Source organism: Manis pentadactyla, chromosome 15 (genome assembly GCF_030020395.1).
Source record: "Manis pentadactyla isolate mManPen7 chromosome 15, mManPen7.hap1, whole genome shotgun sequence".
NCBI lineage: Eukaryota > Metazoa > Chordata > Mammalia > Pholidota > Manidae > Manis > Manis pentadactyla.
Genome location: NC_080033.1, coordinates 13,264,221 through 13,283,645, shown reverse-complemented (window position 1 = coordinate 13,283,645; position 19,425 = coordinate 13,264,221). Strand labels below are relative to the sequence as shown.

At 47.6% G+C, this 19,425-nt stretch overlaps 1 protein-coding gene and 1 long non-coding RNA gene across 4 annotated transcripts; both read right to left on the bottom strand.

Annotated features, from left to right (window-relative positions):
- Positions 1–2,665: 2,665 nt before the first annotated feature.
- On the bottom strand, positions 2,666–9,546 carry LOC118917206 (uncharacterized). The gene is made up of 3 exons (XR_005026723.2): positions 9,328–9,546; positions 5,578–5,697; positions 2,666–5,048 (listed from the first exon to the last, which is right to left on the bottom strand). It is a non-coding gene; the product is annotated as an uncharacterized LOC118917206 (long non-coding RNA).
- Positions 9,547–12,237: 2,691 nt separating this feature from the next.
- On the bottom strand, positions 12,238–19,363 carry RINL (Ras and Rab interactor like). 3 transcript variants are annotated; one of them, XM_036894678.2, is made up of 12 exons: positions 19,211–19,363; positions 18,070–18,205; positions 17,720–17,879; positions 16,586–16,688; positions 15,560–15,632; positions 15,414–15,478; positions 14,970–15,119; positions 14,476–14,886; positions 13,806–14,099; positions 13,412–13,543; positions 13,077–13,240; positions 12,238–12,994 (listed from the first exon to the last, which is right to left on the bottom strand). In XM_036894678.2, exons 2-12 carry the CDS (start codon positions 18,117–18,119, stop codon positions 12,938–12,940), a joined length of 1,659 nt encoding a protein of 552 aa, XP_036750573.2. In that variant the 5' UTR covers positions 18,120–18,205; positions 19,211–19,363; the 3' UTR covers positions 12,238–12,937. The 3 variants fall into 3 exon arrangements, with proteins under 3 accessions (XP_036750573.2, XP_036750574.2, XP_036750575.2); XM_036894679.2 differs by having other exon boundaries at positions 18,070–18,158; XM_036894680.2 differs by lacking the exon at positions 19,211–19,363 and having other exon boundaries at positions 17,720–17,797; positions 18,070–19,191.
- Positions 19,364–19,425: the final 62 nt, after the last annotated feature.

Below are 19,425 nucleotides of genomic sequence, written 5' to 3'. Positions count from 1 at the left end.
GAGAGAAATGTGACAGGCCTGAAAGCAGAAATGGGCCAGTTCTTTATTTTTTAAGCCTCTTTAGGGCTCCAAGTGGAAACATCTTCATGGTCTATTGGGCCTCAGATTGAAAACTCATACACCCTTAGGTGCCAGTGGGTAAAGCCAGCCTGGTAGAGGAAACCTTCTCAGTTGCATTATACATCTGTGTAAGTCCGGTGAGAGGAAATCGCAGGGCAAAATACCTCTAAAAACCCAAATCAGTCAAAGGGAGAAATAAAGTTTAAAATCTGCTTTATGGCTCACAAACTGCAGTCTGGGGCCATCTCTCTCTCCTGCTCCAGCAGAAGCAAAACCGTCCCTCCCCTCACCTCTCAGGTACAGATAAGCCCTCTGTTCCCCAGGTAATTACCCACTGATATGGAGATGAACTTCTCTCCGCCCCTGAGGAATGATGCAAATGCACTAAAGCCATATGTCTTTCCATCACTGAATGCCTATTGATATGCAGATGTACTAAAGCCAGGCAAGATAGTCTGGAAATATTAAACAGTTTTACCCATGAGCTGGGACACTTTTTTCTCAACTTGAGTGAAATACAACTGACATATAGAAACCATACATACTTAAAGTAATCAAGTCAATGAGTTTTGACTTACAGATAAGCCTCCTGTGAAACCACTTCCACAATCAAGATAATGACCATAAGGTAATGAACATATACATCATCCCCAAGTTTCCTCATGCCTCTTGGCAAACCCACCATCCCTCACCCCCCACACATGCATCCCCAGGCAACCACTGATCAGCTCTAAATCATGATTGGTGAGTTTGTATTTTCTAGAATGAAATTAGATAGTGTGTACTCTCATATCTGGCTTTTTTCAGTCAACATGATCATTTTGAGATTCATACCTGCTGAGCGATTATTCATTCTTTTTATTTCTGGGTACTATTCCATTGCACAGAACAGTTTGTTCATCAAGTTATGACCGTTTGTTTATCAAGTCATCCATTGATGGACATCTGGGTTGTTCCCAGTTTTTGGCAATTACAAATAAAGGTGCTATGAACATTGGTGTACAAGTCTGTGTGTGGAAATATGCCTTCATTTCTCTAGTGTATATAGGGGTGGAATGCCTGGGTCATATATGTGTATATTTAACTTTTTAATAAACTGCTCCTGGCAGACACTAGAACAGGGTCCTTGGTTCTTGTGTTCAAGTATGAAAAGAATTTAACATGAAGACTTAGGAATATGCAAGCAAGCAGTGCACATTATTAGAGATGTGAGTAAACAGAAACACCTTGGTAAACCAAGGTGGGCTGCTCAGTAGAGTCAGCACTGAGAAGAATCAGGGTACCTCCTATTATGGGGAGCAAAAATGTTTATTCATTAGTTATTAGGTCACCTAGCATGAGTAGGGAGAGTTTCAATTAGCACAAGTGCAACTGGATTACATACTTGCGGGCATGTTGCAATGTCATCACATGTAGTGTTGCGACAGGGACCATGGGTGTAGTCAGAGTAGGGTGAGGGCCTCCGGAGGGGGCAGGGCAGGATATTTGCAGTCAGAGCAATGTAACTACATGCAAGGAAACCCCCTACTAAAACTCTGTGTTAAACATTCAGTTCGAGAGTCATTCTTCAGTGAGAGAAGTTGGTGTACCCCAGATAAAGAAGAGTAGCACATGTTTATCTTATGCTAATCATTTATAATCATGTGTAAGATTCACTTTAACATGCTAAAAGGCCCAGGCATATGTGCTGTCTTTCCTTCTTCTGACCTGATGAAGTGATTTGCAATCTGGACAGTTAATGACAAGTAAGCCCAGGCATCAACAACATAGTAAAAGGCAGGAAGATTCCACCTTAAAGATAAAATGGCATTTTAACACCCAGGAAGTTAAGAAGTAAGATTCTTAAATTACTCTTTAACAAACAATACCTCAGCCCACCTTGGGGGCTGGGCAGGCAGCCTTGTTTGATATGCTCCCAGACCAAGATGCTGATATCTCTGGGAGAAATCATCAGAGCAAGAAGTTCCTTGTGTTAAGTTAATTCTAAGTATTCAGGGACCACTTAACAAGTCCATACCCCTAAGCTTTTTTTCACATTCCCCAAAATCCTCAACTGCCTATAAAGTCCCAGGGGCTCTCTTGTCCGGTCCTGGCTTGAGCCAGGAGTTCTGTCCTCTCACTGTATCTCTAAATAAAAGCCTTTCCCTGGCTCTCTTACCTTGGGTGTTTGCTAAGTTAATTCTTCGGCTCTGCAAACAAGAACCCCGGCATCAGCGTCAGTATATAAAATCTCCACCCAATGTGGGAAATCAAGTATTAAAATGACAAAAGGTAACTATCAACTATTGGACACCAAATTTTCCTTATGCGCATGTCACAAGTTGTTTGTGTCTTGGTTCATTGATTATCTGACCAAGGGGTGCCTAAACCTAGGATAAAACTTCTTAAAACAATAGGCTGACCTGAAAAACAAACCACATTGGAGTCTTAGAGAGCCAGTGGTCGGAGTCACCAGGGACTTTGTCAGGACTTAGGTATGTGGAGTTGGACCGGTCTGTCCATTTTCTTCTGCCTATCTCAAAACTACCAAGCTATTTTCCACAGTTGTACCATGGTGTCGCTTATTTAATAATAATAATAATAATTTTAAAAAACTGGTTAAAAATTCAGTCTTTATTTTAATTCATTCATTGGTTCATTCAACACATATTTATAGGCTAGGACTCTATGCCAGGCCCTGTTCTTGGCTCTGGGGATTCAGCAGTGAACACGGCGCAGAAGAGTCCCACCTTCAGGAAAGTGAGGTCTGACTGAGGTCTTCTCTCAGCACAGGTGACTGGGTTTAGAGGCTGGGAGCACACACATGCTCAGGAGACAATCCTGGCTCTGCCGTTTCCCAGCCATGTGGCTTTGCACAAGTCCCCTTACATCTGAGCCTTACTCTGTGAAAAGGGGATGCGCAAATGCAGACTTTACCTCCTGAGGTTGGGGCGCTGCTGGTTGGCAAACTGGCCCCTGAACACAGAGGGTAAGGAGAGACAGAAGAAGAAGGAAGACCCTTCAGACTGGCAGGTGGCAGGTTTAATAAGAAAGAGAGCTTACCTGCAAGGTTTGTCTCGGGTGCCCAGAGATGAGTTGATCTCCACACCCACCCGCCTGAATCTTAAGAGTTTATCGAGAGGCCTTAAGAGGGCTCAGTCACATATACTGGCCAGATGGTGTCCACGCCACCTTACTCCCTCAAGGCTGCATTCTTGAAACGGCTGCCCCCCGGGCAAAAGGTGGGCAGAAGTACATTCCAAGGACAGGGGAGGGGATGAGAAGCCCCTGATTGTGCATGTCCAGCTCTGGGGTCAACTGGTGGTCACATCCTCTCGATGACCACCCCCAACACTCCACCCCTCATGACCGGATCTTACTCTCACACATGCCCCCCTCTTCCACAGGGTGCCCTGTGCGGTCAGCAAGGGGTTTCACTAGTTTGGAGGTGGCTTGTTGACAGCTGTCTGGCCGCACTGGAGACAAATACCACAGCAGCAGGATAGACTCATGCAAAATAAAACACAAATTAACACAAGGATTCCCCAAATAACTAACAATGATTTCCAAGTGCCCCATGATCCAAACCACTGCTGTATTAAATCCCGAGGCTGGGGTTTAGATCACTCAGGACATTCCCTTGTGTCCTCGTGTGATTTAATAACGAGGACACATTAGCAGACGCAGGTATGAACACAACATTCTGTGTGGATAACGCCATGGGTGCCTCCTTGGAAGGCAGTAAAAATGTCCAAGGCCATTTTGGAGGACAGCTTTTCTCATTAGAGACATTTCAGTATTCAATAAGGGTAGGCTTTGCCAGCTGGCATGTATGGCTTGCTAGGCAAGTTCAGTAAGACTTCTGTGTGTGCTGTAATGCCCTCCAGGCCAATGGAGGGAACGAATATGGCAGTCACATGCTCATGCCACTGGGAAACAGAATGTGACCACCTGGCCTTGAGGAGAGAGAGGCTGGCAGCTTTGGGAACTTGACCTGGTTCTGCTCACCATACATGGCAGGCGTGAGGAGAGGGACTTGGGGCAGGCTGTGCCACACCAGGACACATCTTCTCCCCTCTCTCGGTGGTGCGTGCTCCATTCCAGGTGTAATGCATTTTATGGTGCTTGCAGCAGTACCATGGGGTCCCAGTGGAGACCGAACTTTCCCCCCTCCCCCGGGGTGCAAAGTAACTCACCCATCCTGGTTGGAAGTCTCACTGCAAATCCTAGTAAATACTCTCCCAGGTGTGATGGCACTTGGCGTTCTCAGCAGCATAGCTTGTGGATCCACAGTGAGAGTCAGAGCAATGGCTGTTCCCTGTGACTTCCAGGCCTTATGGCTTTTGATGCCTCGGCAGGGGTGCCCAGTCTGGCATATGGGGCAACAGGCCCTCCTGGTTGATCATTCAAATGTATTACAGCCTGGGACATACTTTAGTCCACTGGGCCAAGGTGGTTTTTACCAGTTAGTGATTTAATCTGCTGCTTTAATATTTCATTTTTCCTGTCTACCAGCCCTGCTGCTTGCAGGTTATAGGGGACATGGAACCTCCATTCAATGTCGTGTTCTTTTCTCCAGTCTTGCACATCATGATCTTTGAAATGTGACCCCTGATCACTGTCTAATCAGTGGGAGTATATGGTATATGGTACTCAGCTTCTCTAATCCCCTAAGGGTGGCAGCCTGGTTTGCACAAACCAACGCATATTTAGAACCCGGTGTAATCAGTTGGCCAATCCCTGGCCAGCTGGGAACTCCAGTGGTTGGCCCCAAAGCTCCTTTGGCAGCTGCCTCGGGCATTGTTTAGAACACACACAGGATATGCCATTAACTGCGTTAGCCAGGTGATTGTATTTCACTGGCCAGCCAGCATCCTTGGCGATATGCCAGGCCACGGGGCACCGAGATGGCTACTCTTTCTGTGCTGTGTTTACTGAAGGATTGGTTGCTGGGCTCATACCCAGCCTAGGGCATCAACTTCCTGATTGCCAGAGGGTGTCAGCGCCTTCTGAGACAGACATGGAAGACAGTGAGAGGCCTCAGGTTCTGAACCCAAATGTTTTTCCACATATCCCAGTTGAACAATGGCTCATTCATGAGCCCTCACCCCTCCACTTCCCATTATCCTGTCCCTAGGGTTAATCCTGTTAACAGCCCTGACAATCAACTCAAAGGGTTAACAGCCAGGGCTCCTGAGTGATCGATCACCAGGCAAACCACTGGGTACAGGCCCCTGGCTGATGTGGTTCCAGCCTGTTTCCAGGCATCTGTATCCTGGGCATCAGTGGGAATTCCCACCACTCCCTCTCTGCAGGCCTCAGGATCACCAGAGGAATAGGTGTGGGGATGTTTGGGGAATCTACCTACTCTACAGGGCCTAGTAACACCACATTCTAGAGACAGTGGGCTGGCGGACAGGGTGCTCCTCTGCAACAAACAGCCATGCCACTTAATGAAAAGGGATTGTGAGCCATGGCAGAGATGGGTCAATGGACCATATTTTCAACCCACCCTTTGATAAGAAGGCAAATTCTTACCATGATATGCTGTTCCTTCATGAGAGGCTCTGCCTGGAGGAACACTGTGTATGCTGAAAGGAGCTGTTGCTCTGTGGGGGCATATCAGGGCTCTGCCCTTTCTAGATCTGGACCAAAATCCTAGTGAAATAGAGTAGGGAAATGGGACAACGGTCATGCCATTGTAAAATCTAATCAGCCTGGGAAAAAGGTGCAGTTTATTCTTTAACTTAATCTAGATGCTGTTTTTCCTCTTTTTCCAGCCCCTTAATCAATTACGTAACTTTGAACCAGGGTAAAAGAGACCTCTGGTGGGTAAATAAACCTTTGGTGGATGAAGAATGCTGAGACCCAGATCAACACAGTCACCTAAACAACCCTATTCTTAAGATAAAATTTAAAAGGAATTATGCATCACCTGTACACATCAGGCCTTATGCTGATCCCTACCCAAAAGGCCCTATAAAACCCCAAATCCTAAACCCTTAAGCACACCTCTCTCTGAGGTCTCCTGCACTCCTGTCTGAGTGTGTACTGGCTTATCAAATAAACTTCCTTGTTGCATAAGCCTATTGCACTTGTCTTTTCATGATAAAGACAAGAACTCTCTGGCCTCTGGTGGTAAATGTCTTTGTCACTTTGCTATTTCATTCAGCTTTCTAGTCTTAACACAACCCTTTTCCCTCCCCCTGTTTTATTTCAGACCAGTACGGAAGTGGAAGTTCTCAGAACATAAACTCACTCCATCCAGTGTTCTGCGGCTCCCCCAAATCCTGGGCTGGTAGGGATATCATTCCCATGCTGTGCAGATCAAGCAGACACTGGATGCAGGTGACCCTGGCTTTAGGAGTTGGCCAGGGATTTGCCCTACACGTGGCAGGAGTTCAGTGAACTTCCCTTTCCTCCCTCTGTTCTCCCTTGCTCTCTACTGCCTGCATGGCTGCTGCCATTCACTACCACTCTTGCTTTAATTAACTCCTTCCTTGCTGGCACTTGTTTGACCTGATCAAGAATTCTTTCCAGATCAGAGTCAAGAGCCCTTCCTCCTCTGTCCAGTTTGAGGTTTTGCCTGGTGCGCAGGGAGAGACCTCCCCAGATGCAGCTGCCTGGCAACACTAGGGGCACTCTCCTCCTGTTGTCTCTGCCACAGTGCCCAACTTATATCTTCCAGAGTCACAGATACACATAAGTCAAATAACAGGCCTGCTTGGGAGGTGCCCAGAACTTTAATCTACCTCACTAGTATTTTCGCCACCTTTTTTACCAGGTGGTATAAGGGATGGAGGCACTGTGCCAGGTGCAGAATAAAAGTCCTCCAAACTCCCAAATCCCTGCAAAGGCTTACACCTTTTTCATGTTCTTAGGGGTTGAATAATATTGCATGCTATCAAACACAGATTCTGGGACAACATGCATCTTATACAAACAAATGAGTCCCAAAAGTGGTGCCTGGGCCTTGAATTTTCTGTGGGTTCACCATCCGCCCTCTCCCTCACAGATGTTCCAGGGAAATCTGCAGGGTGTCCTACATCAGAGGTGAATCTTCATGTGAACATTATATCTTCAATGTAGGGCCCCATTTTACTGATGTGGGGAAGGATAATAGGGACAGATTTTGGGCTACCATCCTATCACATATTGTGGGGCTGTGCAGGTAGCCTTGGGGAAATACTTGAAAGGTCCTTTTTGCCCCTCCCATGTGAAAGTAAATTGATCTTAGTTCTCAGAAACCTGTGCTTCTCAGAATCTTTTCCATGAATCTCCCTGAAGATGAAACACTTATGCAGGAACACTCTTGCAAAAATATCAGAGTAAAACAATAAATGTAAATGACCAAAGACTTAAAAATGGTCATGGTTAAAAACCTGATGAGAGTCCCTTATAATGCAATTGGCAAGGAAATTTGGTTATTTCTGAGACATACATTTTAAGGTTATGACTGATAACATTATACCAATATATATCAAATTCAAGGAATTTCATATAAATACTCCCTAAAGAAATTTTGATATCACTTCTCATTTGACATTTCCCACATAATTTAACATATCAACCAGCCTAATTAGTTTAATATCTGTCTTTTCTAAAGAGAGAGAGAACACATCTTTTGAGATGTCTCAGGGACCCTCTGGAAAATCCCAAAGTTATTTCAAGGTCGACAAGACTTCATTAAAAATTTAATTTTGGGGAAGTTTGTCAAAAATATCAAAAGGTTGTATCACAATTGATTAAATAGGATCATAGGTCACTGTGAAACAATACTTAGATATCCATTTAACCAAAGTGACAAAGACTTAAAAGGCAATTACAGAAAGTTATATAGTTGTAAAAAAATTTAGCTTTTTTGAGAAGACTATTCTATTAAGTAATCAAAGACCTGATAAAGACAACATGAAGCATAGGGGGTTATTTTAATAAAGCAATCTTTCTTTTCTAGAAAGATTACTGAAAAGTAATAACCTTTCGCAACTCCATCAAGAAGAGACCAATACGCCAAGAAAACTTTGTCTTTCTAGCAGATGAAAGAAAATTAAATTTCAGTTTTACATAAGTACACTATTGATATGAAAGGTTATTTTTCTTTAAGTCAATTAAAGAGCTCTTTTACAAATTAATTTTGGTAATACCCACTAGAAGTAGAAAAACATCACATACACATAACTTACATATATAAACATATATAAACACACAGATTGACACAGCGACCCCATTGCTTTCATTCCAAAACGTAAGCCCTTGATGGGTAATCTTACGGATGCTGTAGACTAGATTTTGGGCATGGGCACTTCTACAGCATTTTATTTTAAATATTTTAGAAATCCTCTTCCCCTCATTTTTTCCTTCAGTCTCAGACATTTATGGGCAGTGTTTAATTTCAAAGACATGATAAAATTTGCAACTTCAAGGGACAGAGAAAGAATGCAAATTTTCTCTTAGAAGTTTTGGAGCATATTTCTCTATTATCAGAAGTCTGGGGTAATTACTATTTAAATCTTTCCTTTGTATTAGGGGTTGGACAGCATGGTGCCCTCTAAAATGCATTTCACTGACAATGTCCACAATATCCTCCCCTTTGTTTTCCTCATTTTCTCAGGGACTTTACCTCTTAGTGTCCTAATCAGGCTTTGTCACAGGTGCTCAGATCTTAATTCACGGCAGCTTGCACCTTCTTGGCTTTGCAAAACGGCACAGTATATTAAGGTCTCCGACTTGTTATTCTGCTCTCCCACCTGGTCGGCCAGCCCCAAAGCTAGCAGAGTAGTGGACAACCTCATGTCCCATTCTAACTTCAGCGCCTCTTCTGCGCTTGTAACTCAAGCTTCAGCCTCTAACTGGGCATCAGGGTCCAAACTGCCCACAATGGAGGCCAGCCCACCATGGCACCATTTGTTCCCCTTCCTGCCAAAGTGCACTCTGTGCAGTTGCTCAAACGTATCAGAATAGCAGGTGTTTTGGGAGTGTCCCCATATTCATGCAGAGGTCCACCAGCATCTAATATATCTAGAGGTGGACACCAACTCGGGATGTCCCCCCCAGATGACTCTTTCCCAAGGCCCATTTCTTCTGTTTCCTGGCTGACTTGGCAATTATTAGTTTGCAAAGTGGGCTCTGTACACAGAGGGCAGGAAGAGAGAAGCAGACGCCTCCAGACTGGCAGGTGCAGGTTTGATAAGCAAGGCAACTGACAAGGCTTGTCTTGAGTGTCCTGAACCTGCCAGCCAGAATCTTTAAGTGTATATAGAAGCCTTTACTGGGCTCAGTCATACACACCATCCAGATGGTCTCAGTAACACCGTACTCTCTCAAGGCTATGTCCTTGGAACAGCTCTCACTGTGGGATCAGTGGGTACAAGTACACGCCAAGGACTGGGGAGGGAGTGTCCATTCCCGGTCCAGCTCTCCAGTCAGCTGGTGGTCACATCCCTTCAATGACCTCTTCCAACAGGTATGCAAGACACAAATCGTTAGCTACTGTGTATGCTGGGAGAAACCAAAGAATAAATAGGCAAAAAAAAAATACACTGTTCCTCAGTGGGTATGAGGTGGTGCCTCCTTGTGGTTTTGATTTGCATTTCCCTAATGACTAGTGATGCTTAGCCTCTTCTCATGTGCCTATTAGTCATTTGCATATCTTCTTTGGAGAAATGTCTGTTTAAGTCCTTTGCCCACTTTCACATCGGATTGTTTGTATTTTGTTGCAGAGTTTTAGAAATTCTATGTATATTCCGGATATTAACCCCTTGTGATTTGCAAATATTTCCTCCCCTTCTGTGGGTGGCCTTTTCACACGATTGTTTCCTCTGATGCACAGAAGTTTTAAATTTTGATGTAGTCCAATTTCATTTTTCTTTTGTTACCTGTTCTGTTAAACAAAAAATGAAAAAAACAACCCTAGAAAATCAGTGTTGGTGAAGATGTGGAGAAAATCAGAACCTTCAGGCATTGTTGGTGGGGATGTAAACTGATGCAGCAGCTGTGGAAAACGGTTCAGAGGTGCCTCAAAATACTAAACATAGAAGTACCCTATGATTTGGCCATTCTGCTCCTGGAAAGCAGGATCTCGAAAAGATATTTGCTCCCTTGTTCACTGCAGGATTACTCACAACAGCCAAGAGGTGAGTGCAACCAATTGTCCACAGAAGGATGCCTGGATAAACCAAATGTGGTATATACACCCACAATGGAATAGCATCCAGTACTTAATACCACAGAAATCCTGTCACCTGCTATCCCATGGATGAACCTTGAGGACATTATGCACAGTGAAATAAGCCAGTTCACCAAGAGACAAATACGGAATTATGCCACTTACATGAGACACCTAGAGTCATCAAATTCATGGAAACAGAAAGTCGAATGGTGGTTGCCAGGGGCTGAGGGGAAGGGGAAATGGGAGTTCTGTTTAGTGGGTACGTTGTTTCAGATTTTCAAGATGAACAAGTTCCAAGATCAGTTATACAACAATATGAATACAGTTAACATTATGAACTGTACACTTAAAAAAAGTTAAGAGGGTAATTTTATGTTTCTTAATACATTTTTTAAAATTAAGAATATATACATACAGACATAAACACATAATAAATAAACGCAATGAAATTCTTGGCACCCTGCTTGCCCTGGAGGTTGGCTCTTTCTAGAAGGAGGAGATGGTCCCCTCATGTCTCCTGGGGTCTGGCTGCCTCTCAGCGCTGTCTGAACAGAAGCTCAGAGGCTACATCCTGCTGTCCCCATGTCCCTGCTTCCTGCTTCACTGCCCAGCACAGCTTTTGAAACAATAGTGAAAACTTTCAAAAGCCAAAAAGTTTGGCTTTTGAAACAATAGTGAAAAATTCTTTCCCTGGCACATTTTTTAGCTGACATCTAAAATTAAAGAATTTCGATCATTATAAGGTGTGAAATGTAAACTTTTAATAGCAATGTATCTCTTTGTGACAGATTTAGAGGGATGTTCCTATTCTAGTTAGTTTCTGTACCTGCAGATGAATGTTCCTTGTTGCTAGAATGAGACTGAGTTGGGTATTAATTCTACTCCTTTTTTTCTTTTTTATATTAAGTGCTGAGAAACTGAGTCTCTTGTGACTGCTTTAACAATGGCTACAAACTTGGTGGCTTAAAACAACAGCAATTTATTCTCATGGTTCTGGAGGCTAGACGTCTGAAATAAGTATCAACTGGGCTGAAACTCAGGTGTCAGCAGCTCCTCACTCCTAGGAGGCTCTTGGGGGAGAAGCCGGGCCTTGTCTCTTCCAGCTTCTGCTGGCTGCAGGCCTTCCCTAGCTTGTGGCCTCATCCCTCCAACCTTCAAGGCCAGCATCTTCCGATCTTTCTGCGCCATCTTCACATCGCCTTCTCCTGTTTGTGACAAATCTCCCTGTGCTTCTCTCCGATAAAGGACGCTTATGATTGTGTTAAGGGCCCCCTACATGATCCAAGATACTGTCCCCAGTTTAAGAGCCTTAATTCAATCACATCTGCAAAGACTCTTTTCCAAAGAAGGTTACATTCACAGATTCCAGAGATTAGGATATGGGTATCTTTTGGGGATCCATTTCAGCCTACCACATAATCTTTGTTTATTGAATCATTCAGCAAGGATTTACTGAGCACCTACTGTGTGCCAGGCATTTGTCTAGGCACTGAGGATATAGCCATGAACAAGACAGGTATCCCTGGCCTCCTGGAGCTGACAATCCAAGGTTGCACTGTCCAAAATGGTAGCTACAATCCCTGTGTGACTCTGGAACCCTTGAGATGTGGCTAGTCTGAATTGAGAAGTGCTGAAGTGTAAAATACTCACTGGGTTTTGAGGATTTAGCACACACACAGATTTAAACATCTCAATAACTTAAGAGTATTGATCACATGTTGAAGTGATAATATCTGGGATGTAGTGGGTTAAATCTAATACATCATTAAAGTTAATTCCACTTGTCTGTTTTTAGTTTTGCTTTTTAATGTAGCCACTAGAATATTTAGAATTACATATGTAGCCTACACTGTATTTCTATTGGACAGTGCTGTTCTAAGGGAGGGAGACTTTATGGATAATTAACACAGTAAGTATATCATATGGTATGTTAGGAGGTGATAACTTCTATGGAAAAAAAAAGATGGGGTAAAGGAGTGTATTCATTTCCTGTTGCTGCTGTAAGAAAATGATCACAAACTTAGTGGTTTAAAAAGACACAAATTTATTATCTTGTAGTTTTAAAGGTCAGAAGTCCAAAATAGCTCTTGGTGGCCTAAAATCAAAGGCTGAACTCCTGGGGCCCAAAATCAAGGGAGGTTCTAAGGCAAAATTCATCCCTTGTGTTCTGCTTCTAGAGGGTGTCTGCATTCTCTGGCTACAGAACACATCACCCTGACTTCTGCTGCGTCATCAACCTCTTCCTCTGCCTCTGACACTCCTAGAAGGACCCTTGTAATGACACTGGGCCCACCTGAATCAAGAATATAATCTCCCCATTTCAAGATCCTCAATTTGATCACATCTGTAGAGTCCCTTTTACCATGAAGGTAACATATTCATGAACTCTGGGCATCAGGAGGTGGACATCTGGAGGGGGAGGGCATTATTCTGCCTACCACAGGGAGAGTCAAGCAAGAGGAGTTGCAGTTTTAGGCACAGGTGTCAGGGGAGAGCCTCATAGAGAAGGTGACTTCTGCCTAAAGATTCAAAGGGGCAGTGTGGGTATTAGGAAAGGGCATTCCAAGAAGCAGGAGCAGCCAGTGCAAAGGCCCTGAAGTGGGCTTGGTCCCTTTCTCTGGAAACCCCTCTACTTTGCTGCCCTTAAATCACAAGGGTCAGAAGTCAGTGCTGTCCCAGGTGCCTCCTGCATCTTGCTTGAGGAGCAGAAAGGTTTGAAGCCCCTAATCATCATTGGTCTCTGGGCATGGTCTCTTTTGCCCATGGTTCCTTAAAGGGCAGATCATCCTGTGCGGAGAGGCAGGAGCTGGGGTCAGAAAGACAACAGGACCAGCCCTCCCCTCCACCTCAAGCCCATTGGGGCAATCACCTGGGCTCTGGGTTGGCCCTGCCCGTGCAGCGTCCGCCTGCGGTGCCACTGGCGCAGGGAGGCACGAGCCTCAGAGCTGAGCCCCTGAGGTGCACGGCCTGCGTCCGGCTGGTAGTGGGCAATGTGATACAGCGCCCCAAACCACGTGGTCACGTAGTACCCGGCTAAGGATAAGAAGGGGAGGTCAGCGCAGCTCTCGCGTCTTACCTGGTTGCCTGAGGACGCCCTGCAGTTTGCCTGCCTTCCCTCCTAATGCAGGGGGAGGCTGTTTGGGGTGTGGGCAGCCTTAGGACAACCCTCTGTTGGGCCCCACTGTTCTGGTGGTGGGGGCTCACCTTCTCCCCGTAGGTCGTCCGGATCCAAGAGCTCCATAAGAAACTCCACATCCAGCTGCGTCTCCCCAATGTGGGGACTCCAGATGAGTTCCTCCGTCAGCGCTGGCAGAAAGGCGTCGGCCCCCAGGGGTTCTGGGGGACACGGAGGACAAGCTCTGAGGTGGATGGGGTCGTGCAGACATCTTCCATTCTATCCCCAGAACCGCGGGCGCTGGGTGCCCTTCTACCTTGTTGGGCACACAAATGCCTCTCAGCCGATCCCCAGGCCCGCACAGACGCCTCCCGCTGGATCATGTCACACACTCTCCCCTCGCGTGCGCACAGGCGCCTCCTACCTGGCTCCCACAACCGTCAAACCACCCCACAGCCAGGTAGGTACCGCCCACTTCTTTACCTTGGTTTTCGCCGACAGCCAGGCCCGCATAGACGTCATGGCACATCGCCAGCAGTAGCGCCACCTTGCGGCGTGGGGCGCAGGCGGCGTGGAGGTGCGCCAGGCGCGCGTGGATGCGGCTCCGCAAGGCGGGGGCGGGACGCGGCCCCTCAGGCCCTGCCTCCCCTCGGAGGGCTATTTGTCGCTGCTGAAGTCGTTGCAGCTCAGGGGCTCTGAGCGTGCGGAGTCGCCTCCACAGGGCAGGCTTCAGCGGCGCCAGCACCGCCTGGCACAAGGCTGCCTCCACCGCGGGGCCTGCGAGGGTTTCAGGTGGGTGAGGGAAGGGCCGCCAGGCTGACCCAGGTTCACCTTCTCGCTCCATGACTTGCCGAGACCGACTGTCACCCCTCCCTAGCTTCTGGCCACCCCCAAATGTAGACATGGGTGTGAACACATGCATGGAAGAGAGATCATGGCAATTACACAAGTGTGAGAGGGAGCAGCGGTGATCAGAATAGGTCACTATCTGTAGGAAATAGGCGTGTGAATGGAAAAGGAAACAGGTGTGCACACAGATGGAGAGAAAGAAGCTGAGCGTGAACACGTACGTAGGGTCAAGAAAGAAATGGCAAATGGAACCGGTGGGGGTTCAGGGAGGGGTCGTAAGTTGCCTGCCAGTCCTCCTCATTACCAAGATCCTCATCCTTCCCAGGCTGCCTGCTCCCAAAGACGGCCCTGACATTGGGGTCCTTTGCTAAGTGATCCTGGAGGTCGGTGAGCAGGTGCCGCACATCCTGAAGCAGCTCTGTGGCGGGGTCCCCAGGCCGATGGGGACCCCTAGCACCTGAGGTGAGACGTGCCCGAAGGCCCCGGAACTGCTTGGCCACGTAGCTACTCCGGGCCCTGGCCAGAGCCCGGATGTGACTGGTGAGCACATCTTCAGGGCCTTTCTTCTCATCTTTGTAGTGGTCATCTTCCTCCTCCATCCCGTCCTCCTCCTCCTCCTCTACTAGGATGGGCAAAGCTGGCCCAGGATGGTGTACTTCTGGGCTGAGTGGGCCTTCCACCCAGGAGACCCGGTGAGGTGAGGGGTTCCTGGGGGCTGGATGTGAAGAGAGGTTTCGATTCCACAGAACAGCAGCAGCAATGCACTCGTCCCTCAGGGACTCACCCTGCCCAGCTGACCTGGACCATGTCTTTCTGCCGTCTCTGAAGGTGCCTCTGGGAGGTTCTGCTCCATTTGCCTCCCTCTGTGGATCTCCAGGTGGAGCTTGTTCACCACGGAAAGTACCCTCCCTGAGGTGCTGAGGTGGATGCTGCCAATCTGCAGAGGAACTGGGGAGCCAGTGGAAGTGAAATGTCCCAGACATCCAAAGGAAAAGCCCTGGTTCCATCAGGGTACCAGGAGATGTATCAGGCTCATTGCTGGAGTTGCTAAGGCTTGGTCCCCGGCCCCCCTTCACTCAGGTCCAGGAATCAAGCACACCCTCCCCCGACTACACACACTGCCAGCTGTCTTGGACCCCATCCCTATCCTTCAAACCCAAAGTCTGGTCTCTGAAGTGCCATCCTCCTGAAAAGGAGAGGCTGGAAAGTGGCCTCTCCTTCCCTTAAAGAACCATGCCTCACCTGTGTGTTGGTCTCCAGGCCCTAGAGTGGGAGGAGGCAAGAGCAGCGTTCTGGGCAAAACATCCCTGAGAAAAGATAACGGGGAACTGCAATGTGGGTGGGACGTCTTATGGAAGGATCCTCCCTCTGCCCCTTGATGAATGTACCTGCTGGCCGATAGGAAGGCCAGGAGATGGAGCAGGTCCGGCATGCAAATGTTAGAGGATTCCAGAGACACACCTGGGTGTTGGGGGCAAGGAGGAGCAAGGAAGAAAACTTGAGGGATGGCAGCCTCCTCTTCCCTTGGTACTGTCTCTTCCTCAATCTTGCAATCCCCCAAAGAACCTTCAAAGCAGGGAAATTTCTACCCCTTGGAGTCCCCATCTTTCCCTGTGTCTTCATGCTTGCATCCCACTTATGCCACCAAGTAGGACTCATTCATTAGACAAGTATTTTTTGAGCACCTATTCATTTCCAGGTACTGAGGATACAGTTGTCAAAAGGCAGAAACATTCACTGCTTTCCTATGCTTATTTTTTAGTGGAAGGAGACAGAAAATAAATCAGTAAACAAATAAAGATAAGTTTTGTTGTATTGAGTGTTATGAATGAAATGGAGTGATTGAAAGTGACTAGGGCTGTCTTAGCTATGGTGGTCAAAGAAGGCTACATTTCTATAGAGGCCGTAAGGATGGAGACTGAAACAACCAATCAAGGAAGAATATTGCTTTGCAGGGAAAGCAAATGCAAAGGCTCTGAAGCTGGGACACATTTAATGTGCTCAAGGAACAGAGAAGAGAACAGTGTAGCTGGAACAGAGTGAACAAGGGACAGTAGATGAAGAGGTGGGCGGGGGCTAATCATGCAATACTTAGAGACCATGATGGAGGAGTTTAAAATTTTATCTAAGGATATTGCATATCCTTTCCAGTGTTTGGGGGTAGGAATGTGTATAACACCTGATTGATGTTTGAAAATACTATTCTGGTTACTGTGCTCAGAATAGATTGAGGAGAGAATGAGTGGGGGTAGGGAGACCAGAGAGGAGGCTACTGCAATTCTCTGGGCAAAAGGTGATGGTAGCTTAGACTAGGGTGATGGAGGTAGACAGGACTTGGGAGATTCAAGAGATATTTTGGAAGTAAAGCTGGTCAAATTTGCTGTGGACTGGAAACTTGGAGGTGGGCTCCTTACCTCCAGGAAGCTTCTGGATCTGGTAGGCACTGACTTCCCCTGGTGAAGGTCCAGTCCTCAACACCAGGACCTGGTTAGGGTCATGTCCTGTGACCAGGAAACTCTGGGGGGATGGAGGCAAAGGTCAGCTTGAAGAGGATTTGTGCAGAGTCTGTTACTTTTGCATGCCAATATCCATTTGCTTTATTTTGGATTCCACACCCCAATTTTCCTTTAGAGAAACCCACTCCCTGCTCTCCATCCCTGTAGGTGGGACTCACTCGCCCAAGCCCTTGGGGTGGTCCATGACCTGACCTAGCCGATAGAATGACAGTGCTCTCTGATCACTGCGACTGGTTCAGAGATGGGCATGTGAACCAAACTCAGCCCATGGAAATCTTCCACAGGATTTTTGCTGGAGCTCTTTGGGAAAAGGCCTCCTTTTACACTGAGGTTGCTAAGTTTGTGAGATGAGGCACTGAGCTGGGGAAAGCCATCCCTGCCACTAGTAGGAGAGAGCGCCCTGTGGAGGAAGCTGTGCTGATCCATTAGTTGCCTTATCCTAGTCTACCTCCTATTCCTTGCAAAACTCCAGCTTTGTGCAGGGCATTAATATGCCCAGCCATCGAAGATGGATAATGATGTAAGCAGTGTTTCTCACCTCTAGCGTTATAACTCCTATGTGAGCTTTTAAATACTCCGAGCTCTTCCCCTGCCTGGAATGCACACATGTGCCTTGTCCTGGGGCAGCCACTGAGCAACCATGAGGGATGTCCCAGAGAACTGCAGAGAACCTGGCCTGATGTCACTCGAGCCTCCCAACTAGAGCCAGCAGCTGCCTCTCTGACATATGAGAAAGATAAATACCTATTTGGTTAAGCTACTATGGAGTGAGTGTTTGTTACTTGCAGCCCAAAACATTCACAATTCCCCACAGTTTGAAGCAAAGGCAAGGAATGGGATGAAGAGAAATTGGTAAGTTGTCCAACATTCAGGATCCAGACGTTCCTAAAATTACTTTTACCTCCGGATTTTTCAGTCATTTGAGTCAGTAAGTAGCCTTTTGGGTTGGCCTGGTTTTTGTTGTCCCGGCTGCTCCAGGGTGCCACAGGGGGGTGGTGGGGGCAGAGAGGGTCCCTGGCTGGGAGTACTCACCCCTGGTGGCCACAGCTCTAGAAGGGCTTCTGCATCCTGGCCATGCAGCTCTGGGATCTGCCACACCCCCCATGTCCTCTGCAGGCGAAGGAGTGGCTCTGGGGTCTTGAGGATCCCTAAGGAGGTCTCGCCTGCTCCATTCACCTGTGATGGGACCAGTCTGGGACATGCAGGGTCCAGCAGACCAGGTCAGAGGTGGGCAGTTGGACACTGAGGTGGGGGTCAAAGGTATAGGTAGGGGCAGCGCAGGGATGAGATGGGGTCCAGGGTCCTACAGGGGGTGGGTATGGATGGAAGGGGCCTCTGAATCCAGGGACAGGAGCTGGGGACCCAGCCCCAGCAGCCCTCACCTGTCCCCATCAGTGGGGCCTGCAGAGACCTTGTCTTCCAACTGGGCCATCCTCAGGATGCGGGAGGCCAGCAAATCATGGTCTGGCCTCTGGCAGGGAGGAAGATAAGGCTCAAGGCGGCTCCAGCCCAGAGGTGCTATTCAAAATATTAACCAGTGTGGCAGAGACCCTGACCGACCAGAATGGACCCCTCGCTGTGCCATGTGTTAATTCTTTAGTCATTAGATGGTAGGGAGATCTGGGCTTCCCAGGAGAGAGACTAGTGTGTCTTCAGGGGGATGGGGGAGGACTCCAAATGACAGCCAAATTTTACCAAGTGGTGGGGAAGTATTTCAGATTTTAGCAACCGGCACAGCCATACAAATGTGGACTAGCTGAGCAATGCTTGCCAAAACCCAGTGCCTGGAAAAGTGCTCACCACTTTTTTTAATACAACATCCTCTCTGCTCCCCTCCCAGACCACAGAGGGGCCCTCAAATATTTGCCCCCTATGTTTTATTATGAAAAATTTTCAAACATTCAGAAAAAAAATGAAACACTTTTACAGGGAACACCTATATTCCCACTACCTAGATGCTACCATTGACAGTTCACTCTTTTTGCTTTGTCACATATCTGTCCTTCTATCCATGGGACCCCAGCTCTTAAGCAGGTGGAGTCCTACAGTGGGTTATCACTTGAGGTGGGTGTTTTTGAATTATTTTCCCTGCAGGAAACCTGGGTAGGAGGAAACCAGGGTCCATTCATCCATGCAGCCACTCAATATTTACTGAGAACAGGCTCAGTACAAGGTGCTGGTGCCCTGGGGACTGGGTGATGGACAGAATAGGCCCTGCTCTCAGGTGCTTCCTCTCTTGCTTGGGGTGGGCATAGCAGATGGGTATTAGCCAGCTAAATAGATCAACGAGCCCGCTGACCAGAAGCCCAGGGTTTTGGGGAGCGGGGCAGAGAGCAGGTGCACTGTCCAGGAGAGAGTAGGCGGGAGGGGCTGGGGGAGGGAGGCAGGTGCTCGTCTGGGTCCCACGAGACGGGGAGGTGGGTGGTTTTGGGCAGGGCGGGATGAGGGCAGCTGCCTGACACCGAAGAGAGGCAGTGGGAGGTGACGAGAGGATGCCAGTTGCTCGTCCCTGGGGACCCCTACCTGTTCTCCGAGGGGAGGCCTGGAGTAGCAGGAAGTGAAAGTGCTCCTTGCAAGAGAGGAAGTTGAGCCGGTGGGGGAAGAGGCGGGGCTGGGGTATCTGAAATCAACCTTCCTCTCTCTTTCTGGGGCTCAGGCCTTTAAGTGACTGGGTTTTGGAGGAAGGGATGGGCCACCTCGGGGTCCAGGGCTCAGAGACACAGGGCTGCCGCAGCCCC